At 38.0% G+C, this 10371-nt stretch overlaps 1 protein-coding gene across 2 annotated transcripts; it reads right to left on the reverse strand.

The window, feature by feature from the left end:
* Positions 1-479: 479 nt before the first annotated feature.
* Positions 480-8946, reverse strand: LOC149516611 (uncharacterized). 2 transcript variants are annotated; one of them, XM_089766993.1, is made up of 5 exons: positions 7970-8097; positions 5433-7607; positions 4904-5175; positions 3904-4497; positions 480-3156 (listed from the first exon to the last, which is right to left on the reverse strand). In XM_089766993.1, the coding sequence occupies exons 2-5, from the start codon at positions 7593-7595 to the stop codon at positions 720-722; spliced, it is 5466 nt and encodes a 1821-aa protein (XP_089623119.1). In that variant the 5' UTR covers positions 7596-7607; positions 7970-8097; the 3' UTR covers positions 480-719. The 2 variants fall into 2 exon arrangements, with proteins under 2 accessions (XP_089623119.1, XP_089623118.1); XM_089766992.1 differs by having other exon boundaries at positions 5433-8946.
* Positions 8947-10371: the final 1425 nt, after the last annotated feature.

The following is a 10371-nucleotide window of genomic DNA, read 5'->3' on the forward strand; positions in this document are numbered from 1 at the left end:
ATTTGATGTTAATTTTATAATGTATGCACTTAGAATGTATCAATGTCATCGTCTATGAACATCGGGAAGGTTTAAAAAATATGAAGCTGCCGGAGAACCGTAATCTTCTGTTCCTCTAGGATTAACTCATCTAAACTCTGCCACGTTAAAACTAATTAGGGTGTAGTTAGTGTTTTTTTTTCTTTTTTTAACTCTCACTGCCACAATGTTACTTTGAGATGGGTTATGTCATTAAAGGCCAAAAACACTAGAGAGGCGTGGTTTGGCTTGTTTACCTTTGTATGTTTTAAGACAAAGCTTCCGTGTAGAAGATGCAGCTTCCATCTATGATCATAAATGGATTACACTTTTGGAAAATGTGTTTATATGCACTGATTTTATTTATTTATTTTGAATAATTCTTGTTATCAGGAGAAAGCTGATGTTGATGGTGACATGAACAATGATCAAAAACACATACAGTGGCTTAAAGTTATCAATGACAATAAAAAAGAGCTATCATTATCAGAAAAGGGTAAAATAAAAGGTAGATCTTAACATATTCTCATACAGGCCTTCAAGCATTAAACTTTGAATACAAAGTATTCTGGAGGAATGTAGCAGCTCTAGGTAGTATAATACAATCAATAATGGGGAAAAATTTTTCTATATTGCCTCTAGTTCTCAAGGCCTCCTTGAATCACTATTATGATCTACGATGCTATTGTACAAGTACAATCCTATCTAAGAAGAAAGCAAGGATCAAAATCATCCCAAAGATCATCTCTGAACCTGGTGTTTATGCAGTTGGTAGCTGCACCGATCTTCATCTCGTGTAATCTAACTATTAACAAATACAGGTTAGAGATCAAAGGGTTCCTAAGAAATGGATCAATAGCTTTTCCCAAGTCAACAACATCAGATAGTAGATGCATACCATCCATGACCTCCAAATTGAAAATGCAGTTTGAGAGGACATAAAATCCAAGCAAATTTGCATATAGTGGTAAAAATGCATCCTTGTGGTTACCCACACCACCTATCCAATCAACTCCCAGTTCTCCAATATGGTCGTTAGCAAATGATATCAACTGATGGAAAAATCTCATTCTCCAATCAAGTAGATAATTCAGGACCTCTTCTTTATTGAACAATTCACCTGCCCAAGATTTTGTGATTGGAAGCTTCACCAAGTGGGAGCAACATATTTGACTAATCAACAGCTTCTCTTCATGATGATTATCGACTTCCTTGTCAAAAACCCGTCTCACAAGATCACCTTTGGATATTACGTAGTTTGAGTTTGCTGCATCTAGTACCCATTGCAAAAGATAATCAAAGTATACAATCCAGTGGCCAAAGATGGAAGACAGATGGTCAAAACTCAGTTCAATAACTTTTTCCACTTGTGTTGGAGCCCCACAAGTTTCAAACTTTGTTCCAGAGTTTTTGGGGGAAAGGCACTTCTGGATTTCTGTGGCAAGCCTTTGTCTAATTCCATCATCTTCATCCTCAAGCAGTTTGATACATGTGAACCACATCTCCAGTATTTGATGGGCATATATAATAACAGCATCTTGGTGCTTGAAACAAGTAAATGAATTTTTGGAAGAAATTTGCTGGTTGAGCACAGAAGAAGCAATCACCTCAGCTTGTTCCAATAAGCCAGATGCTAACATAGATTCTGCTGCTGCACTGCGCATGTTTACTGGCTCAGATGAGGAACTATGCTGCTTAATTAGGTCAATGAAAACGGTAATGCATTCATAAAAGCGGGCTGATCCCTCCGTCTGATCAGATTCATTATATCCAGTAGTTCTCTGCCCCTTATCAGTAAGAATAAAACTACTAAATAACCTTACAAACTGCTTCACACATATTGCCAGGCAACAAATGAGTGTTTCTCGAGTTTTAGCATGTCGTGTGATCTTGTACAAGGATATCAGCCTATCCCATAGCTGAGATATAGAATCACAATCCAATGCACCAACATAAAGTGTTTCATCACTCTTTTCGTCGCTTTCATGAAACTTCAGCAAGTTCCAAGTGAAAATAATTCTCAGAACGTAATATGTACATCTATGATTCTTCTCCAGTTCCAAGAGCTTCATCAGTGTAGCCTGAAGGTTAGCTCTTGTCCAGTTCTTAATAATTCTGGTCTCACTGCTAGACAGATAGTTAATCTCACTGCCAGATTTAGACTTCAGGAACTTAAGCAGCCACTTCAAAGTTACTAGTCGAACTTCATATGATGAATCTGATAAAGAACGAATCAGCCTTTCCAGGAATCCACTATTCTCCACTTCATTGAATTGCGACAATATTGAATTCGATGGAGATCTTAGTGGAATCTGAAGAACCTCTTCACTATCTTCATCAGATGCTTGAAACAGACAACTAAAATAAGATGCAGCTGCTTGTTGACGAAGTTCAGCTATTGTTGGATCATAATACGGAAGCCCGTAAGAAGCTTCTACATCTAAGCATTCTGTAGATAATTCCAAAAGTAGGTTTCGGATGGCAAACAAATTTTTGCTCATATGACGTGATCTTGCAACACTAAGCATGTGATCCAGCACTTGCAGGAAAGTGCAATTGAGAATGGGACAAGGGCATCTTTTGGGGCTAGCAACCCATGATCGCATTGCAAGAACCTTCATCAACTCACCAAGAATCTGATCTTTCCTTGAGAAATCAGCAAGATTTCTACAATTTATATCAAGAAGAGAACCTAACTGCAACAGAAGCCCATGAATTAAATTAAAGGAAGCAAGGTGGGCTTCATTGGCTGGATGTAATGAGATCGATGCAGAAGGAGCTGCTGTGATTTGGTTCTCTGCATGAGGCAATTCAGAAGCAATATTAAGGAGAACAGTTGGCAATTTCTCATTAGATACCAGTCCTGTCAAAGCCCGTGAAGCAAGAACACGAACTCGCAGGTTGCTTTGTGTTGAGCACTTCCTAATGAATGGCATGAAGAGGAAAGGATCCAGGTCATCCCCAGTCTCACTTGCAATTGTTGAAGGCTTGAGCCTGGATAAAAGAATCAGCATAGGGCACAAACTTGGATGCACAACTTTTGCCAGGTTGGATTCTGATTGTCCGGACAAAGCATCATCAAGCAACTCCGTTGCAACTTTCAGTTCATTGGACAGGAACGGATGCAGCAAAGGATACCTTCAGGATAAGATTTAATCAATAGTTAGTCAAGAAAAAATATTGTTGCATTCAGGCACAGATAGAATGTAAGGAAATCCATAAAGATAAGGCTAGCAAAGCCCAGATGATAAATCCTACGCCATCTCTAAATAAGGATTCTAACCATCACTCCCTAGCAAACCAGATTTTAAGCTTGCACGTCTAATCAGCACCATATGGAATTAAATAAGCAAGTTCTGTGATTTCAGTTAGACCTTCAAAAGAAGCTATCAGAAGGCATAAAAGATAAAAAATAAATAAATAAATAAAACGGGAAAAAAAGAACATCAAAAAGCCAAAAGAGAAAAGAAAAAAGAAGTCTTGTAAATCTACCTTTCTGTGTCAACAAATATGCAAAATTGTAACAATAGCCAAACAAAAGGTCATAAAATGAAGACACACGGATCTTGCAAAGCAACAGCATACTTATTAGGACTTGATTATGCAATAACAAATATTTTAATGGACAGATTTACCCACAAACTGAAACAGTGAATAGTGTCCATCCTCCTCCCACCCCCTCTCTTACTAAACCAGCAAATGTGCCATTCACTGCTGAGAAGTTTCATTTAGTAACTCTGTGAAGAACTTGGCTTATAATAACTTGTGGGAAAAATAAATTTCCAGCTTCAGTATACATAGTTTTAAACTTTATAGCAGGCTTACATAGTTTTCCATTTATGAAATACACAAAAAGCAAGAGAAAGTTAGTGAAAGAACATGCACCTATGAAAAAATTCAAGCCCAGTTAATGCACGTCGGGCAGATTCTCGTTTATGAACATTAAGGAACCCAATCATCCGACGAACCAAGGAAGTGTATGCCAGACAAGCACTGTTTCGAACCTCCCAGTATGGTGAAGAGAAAGAGCGAATTGAAACAATCAAAACCTCAGCAGCAAAACCAGAAGTATCAGAAGCAAGGTTAGTGTCATTGAAAGCAGCTCTAAGGACATTAAAGGCATGCACTGTTGGAACAACACCTTCATCTCTAATCTTTGAGGTTTTCTCAGTTGCAATCATCTCAGATATCAGTGCTGAATTGGTCTCTTGGCCTGACTTTGTTGATGAAATCTGGCATGAGATACCTGTGCAATTGGTTTCAGATGGACTCAATGAAGACCCATTTGCTACATCTATAAGCCACCTAAGTGCTCGCGGGAGGAGCTTCTTTGGAGCACCTTCTGGTTCTGAGAGGAAAAGAGCAGTGAATGCTGCAGGTATACCTGCACTTCTTCTTAGCAAATCATCAACAGTTTGTCCTTTTGCTACTGTTCTCTCCATAAGCTGCTCCATCCAAGATTCTGTCAGCTTACAAAGCCTGCAAAAGAAGGCACCATTATATGGATTTACAATGTATATCTTTTATCTTACAAATAATGCTCCAATTAATATCAAATGCAAGTCATTTCGTAACACAAGCTTGAACTAATTAACTGAGAAACTTTGAAACAATTGAATAAACATATTGCATTGCTCTCTCTCTCTCTTTTCTTTTTTCTAAAAAAAGAAATAAAAAACTAGAGTATACAGAAGCATAAGCTCTCTCCTTTCTTTCACCCATACTCCCACATGGCAAGATTTGATCCTAGATTTTGGGTAAACCACATACTTTCGGTACCAGCTAAGCTAGTTGGCACTTCACAGATAGTTGTGCAGTGTGCTAAGGCAAAGAAGAGAAATAAGATCATACAGCAGTAGCTAAGGAACACAGAGAGGACACTTACATTGGATCATTTGAACAGAGCAGACGATTGCAAAGGGCTGTAAAACCTGCTCTTGTCTTATCAATTGCACCATTATGTTTCATCTTCAAAAGAACTTCCAAGAAATGGTTCCCAATTTTCTCTAATTGTTTTAGATCCAGCACTCCTTCAGATATCACTCTCACCGAAGCATCAATTGAATCATAACTGGGGTGTCCAGATTCTAATGAACATGAATAACTGTGACTTGGCAAAGGTATTTTCCTTATAATGGTCCCCAAAAGAAGACTTAGCTGGATTCAAGAAGAATTCAACTGTTAGTACTACGGTCCTTATTTATATAAGCCAAGAAATCTAGAAATCTGGGGTTTATATAAATTATACAACAAGGATTTCCTAAATTTTGAGGGTGTTTAATATTGGAACTATAAATTCGCTAAAACTCATTTCTTTGGTCTTAATTTCAACAAAAAGCAGAAATCATGAGTATATTATTTTCAACAGCATAACAAGAAATAAAATACAATAGCATAACAAACAAGCTTAGTACCTCTTTCATAGCTAGCCAGCAACCAACCATAACAATCTGATCTGATGGTCTAACAACCTGAATAGATTGGGAGCTTTTGTCTTCTTGATCTATTGAAGGTACAGGAGCATCCATCTCATCAGAACCATCCAACAAGAAAGCATCACCATCAACCATATCATCCATATCCTCAGGCAGGTACCAAGCATCTGCAGAAACAACCCATAGGGCCAATGAAGTTATTCGCACAACCAGCTCCAAGAGTTTCTCCAATGATTGTTTCATATCTGAAATACCATAAAAGACTGCATTGGAATTCCAATCCAATTCCTCAAAAGTATATCGTAGAGTAAGTAATACACCATGAACAAAACTATTCTTGCATGCTTCAGCAAGATCCTTCTCTCCTTCCTCCACAGCAACATCCAACCAATGAATAAGAGATTTCACATATTCCATCACAGGATGAGCAAAGGTACATTTCTGATAATCCCCATTTAACGGTGAATACTGTGAATGAGAACAAGCAACATTAACTGAAGTTCTGACTCTCCACCCCAGGTCCAGCACATACTTTCTAAATATGAGCCGCAAAGTTAGAGCACCAGCGTCACTCTCTCTCACACGTGGACTGCAAACCAATTTCTTAGCCCATTTAATTACTTTCTGGACCATTTCTTCACTTGAAATGCCAGGAAGCGGAGTGGGAAAATGCAGCAATATGCGGAAAGAACTTTCTCGCAGCCTGTCCCAACTATCAATTATGGATCCAACCAACAGGAAGGTCGTGTCAGGTGAAGTAATTCCTACACTGTAAGGATAAAGACAGCTCTCAGGAGAAATAGAAGCTGATCTTTCTTGAGAAGAAGGTATGACAGACCAAATATTGATCATTATCAGTATTATCTCCATGGCCATTATTTTTCTCTTATAAGGAGCAGCAGGATAACAAGAGAAAAATAGAAAACAACTCAACCACCTCATAAAATTAAATAGCTCCTCTGCTCTGCTAACAGCATTTTCCTCAGTTCCCTTACATAGACACAACTCACTACCTTCATGGTTCATGTGAGGCTGCCAGCTGCCCTGCTTAAATTGCCTCTCTAAGGCTGTGCGCACACGAGAAAAGAACTTCCTAAACAAGCTGCTCCATTTCATCTGAAAACCTGTTGAAGAGGACCTCATGTTCAAAGGCACAGCTTTTTTCATTAGAGAAAGTTCCAAACGGGAAGGCAGACTAGATGTCTTGGGGTTTAAGAAAAGAAACTCTGCAGCATCTACACGAAGTGATTCATCAATGTGTGTCAATGCTAATACAAGCCACCCAACAAGGATCCTAACTTTTATCCCCTTTATGCAGACAAGTGCATAGACATTAAAGCTTTTTGTTTCCACCATACCGTCCATATCAGATGTCATAGAGTCATCATAAAAATCAATATCCCCTTCAATCAAAGCAAGTGAGCGAGACACCTTAAGCAAGGAGATCAAAACAGCCACTTTTTGTTCTACTCTTAGTTCCATGTTTGTGCAACCAAGCTCAGGATATAAAAGCCCATTTTCCACCTCACTTGGCCCAATAGAGATACAGTTAAGCAGAGGAAATATACCATCAACATCTACTTCAAGTAAAACTGGAAGAGCATATGTGTTCAAATTTGAACGAAGCTTTGAAATCCCAGAAGCAAGACCGTTCAAAAAGGGGGGTAAACAATGTCCTCTATAAAGCACATAGCCTCTTTCAATGCCATAACTACTCCAGCACTCATCACGCAAATATTCAAGGAAACACTTCAAGAATGATGTGGCAGCACAGCATACATCATCATCAGTGTATGCCTGTACTATTTCAAACAGCAGGTCAGGACTCATATCCAGCATAGTCTTTGCTCCAAACCTCTTGGTCAACAAAGCTAAAGGAACATATCTCCCCTTACAACGTGACCCTAAACGAAGAAGATCTGAAGCAATCTTTCGTAGGAATGACTTAATTTTCTCACTATCCTCTGCCCCACAAAGTGAGGACTGAATGTCTAAGAAAAGATCAAAAATAAGATGAACTTGTTTGACTGTTTGACTTAGAGGATCTTCCAAGTTATTCCATATTATTCTCAGCAGTCGGGTTCCCATATCTTCCGGCAATGGATTGTAATTTTCAGATGCTTTTACAAGGTTTGCCAGCATAGAGGTCTTAATCTGTTGCAAACAAATTTGCATCACAGTTAATGCATGAAAGTTAAAATGGCTATCTATGGGGTTCTCACAGTAATTACACAGCTCAGGCAAAATCCCATCATACAATATAGTCTTCAGAGAACTAGTAGCATTTCCATGAAACTCAAAATCATAAAAAATTTCCCTAGATACAACAACATGTGCATTTAGAACCATTCTCGGAACAGCAGTAAGAATGCCTCTAATCATACAAAGCCTATTCAACCCAGAGAGATTACGTATATCAAGACAAACATCTCCCTTATATGGAACCTTGCTAATAACATTGTTAAAAGAACCCTCACTATTAGTGCCAGAACTACAAACAATTTGATCAAATATACCTTCAATGATGAACAAACCAAGCTCTTGATCACTGAGACAAACTTGCAAAGCAGCAAAAAAGCTCACACCAGCCGCCACAAAGCAGTCCCTCGAAAATGCCACTGATTTCAACAGACTTATCAAAATCCCCAAAGCCATCTCCATCACATTAGAATCTACACCACCCAAGTTAAATTTCCGTGGAAACTTCTGAAATAAGTAATATAAGCAAGACAGTGCCTCCTGACACTGCTCCAGAACTATAGGAGAAGGTCTTGCCCACCCTTCAGTCTCCAAAACCACACTTTTTAACCCCAAAACAATATCCCAACAAACCAAAACAGCAGAATCTTCAATCACATCAACTAAAAACCCCAACTTTGGCATTCCCATTACTGATAAAGCCACACGTGACACAGAAAAACGCTTCTTCTTACTACTAATTGTACCATACTCATTACAAAGTAACCTGAAACACTCACCAATAACAGGTTGAAAAACATCCTTGGTTTTAGCCAAAACTGACAAAAGGGTTCTATGCAAAGGCATTGAATTTTCCAAAAACAAAACTTCCAAGTAAAAAGCTGCTGCCGTTGAAACCAAGGCTTCATTTTTTTCACCTTTTTTTACTAAGAGTTCATTGAAAGAAGAAGCCACCTTTCTGACATGATTAACTTGGGAATAAGTCGAGTTTAAAGAGATGAGATGTTGAAGCTCATTGTAGAAGGTTGGGCCTGAGGCTGAGAGAGATGATTGGTTTAAGGAATCTATGAAGGAAGGTGGGAAAACGACGGCGTTGTAAGTGTAACGGTGGCGATGTTGTATAGCTCTCCACTTGGCCGACATTTTTTTTTTCTCTTTTTGAGGTTGGAATTGTTGGTTTTGGGAAGGTTTACTTCTGGGGTTTCTGTCTGTCTCAGAGAGAGAAAGTTGGAAGTGGCGGCTTGTTTAGGGGAGGAGTCCTAAAGTTAAAACTGGTTTTTATTACAAGTAGGAGTTGGGGAGGTAGGGCAAAGCTAGAGCTTGAAGGAGGTCCAGGTTTTTTATTGGGCCTAGATTTGGGAGATTGAAGAGCCAACCCAAGATTCTAGCCCTGGCCTTCTTTATATTTTCCGGTTGTCTAACTCAGTAGAGGTAATAAGTATTGTTAATCAGTAAAAGTTTAGTCACAAGTCCACTTTCAAGAGTTCATGTTAAATTTATTGTTCGACTTGCACTCTTTTGCTTGATGATTGATTGATTGGGGCTTGTCCTAACAGGAATCAAAACATAGAATTGAAAATCTATGAAGTTGTTACTTGTTATAGACAAAGTGAACGCTAACTGATCACTTTTCCTGCTTTCTAAAGTCTAGAAATAGGAAAAAAAAAAGTTATAAAGTCTAGAAGAACACGCACCAAAATACGGTAAAATGAATCTTTCTCTACGCCATCAAGGCAATAATTCTCCAGTATGGTCCAATCTATTCTGTTTTCTATTTGCAAATAAGCATTCAATGAACGTAATAGACAAGTATTTCCTGTAATTACTCCTGATTATGATTACAGCAATGCTCGAAGAAAGTTAGATTCAAAATGCTTCCTTCCTTGAGTCTGTTCTTAAATGCTTGATATGGATAGTGGGGGTCAGTGCACCTCCCAGTTCTCACCACAGTGGACCCCATCGAAATGAAGCCTAAGAAAATACAGCAGTCATTGACAGTGGACTGAGTTTTTTTATTCACTTTGGATCCAAGCGGCCAGGACGCATCCTTGAACTACATTTGCTAGATTAAGCGCGTTAGATAGAATGGGTCTATACGGTAAGAAGATTCACAGAAAGTTTTACAAAGAAGACAAATTGAAGTAAAGACCACGGAAAAAGCTGAACAATACATGGAAAACGTGTTCCGTGATCCCCTTCGAAAGGTAGAAGACCTTGACTTTGGAATTAAGGCCTTTAAATTCGTTAGTCTGAAAATATCACGTTTCGATATCAAGACGCAACACAATCATACTATCTTAAAAAATTTTTCAAAGTAATACGAAATTTTTTTTCTTAAGCATTCTAAAATTCTTCAATAAAACAATCTACCAATTAAAATTTATATCTTTAATCCAATTGATAATACATCTTTATATATCCAAATACAAATTATATAAAATATAAAATTATCTCTTAAGATTTCATTAGCCAACATATTCTCCGACGACTAAGTAATCTTTCTTATTTCATCTTCTAGCTTCACACAAGACTAACCAAACTTATCACTTAGTCATCTGTAAAGAAAAAGTAAAATGGGAATGAGCAAACCACAGCTCAGTAAGTATAGCCTCACACACCTTATCAGATCAAGCATCGGTTTTTTTTTACACATCATATAAATCATTTAAAAACATTCATCAAATCATAATATCAAAACACTTCAAGATCATCGTTTTGT

This window comes from Durio zibethinus, chromosome 10 (assembly GCF_047325235.1).
Source record: "Durio zibethinus cultivar Kanyao isolate XHJ-2024 chromosome 10, ASM4732523v1, whole genome shotgun sequence".
NCBI classification, from domain to species: domain Eukaryota; kingdom Viridiplantae; phylum Streptophyta; class Magnoliopsida; order Malvales; family Malvaceae; genus Durio; species Durio zibethinus.

What these genes read in the sequence shown, in the direction of transcription:
- LOC149516611 (XM_089766992.1), bottom strand. Translation starts at nt 8,795, where the DNA reads ATGTCGGCCAAGTGGAGAGCTATACAACATCGCCACCGTTACACTTAC. An exon ending in GCTGGCTAGCTATGAAAGAG is followed by an intron (nt 5,176 to 5,432) that starts GTACTAAGCTTG and finishes TCTTGAATCCAG; the next exon opens with CTAAGTCTTCTTTTGGGGAC. An exon ending in CTCTGTTCAAATGATCCAAT is followed by an intron (nt 4,498 to 4,903) that starts GTAAGTGTCCTC and finishes CTTCTTTTGCAG; the next exon opens with GCTTTGTAAGCTGACAGAAT.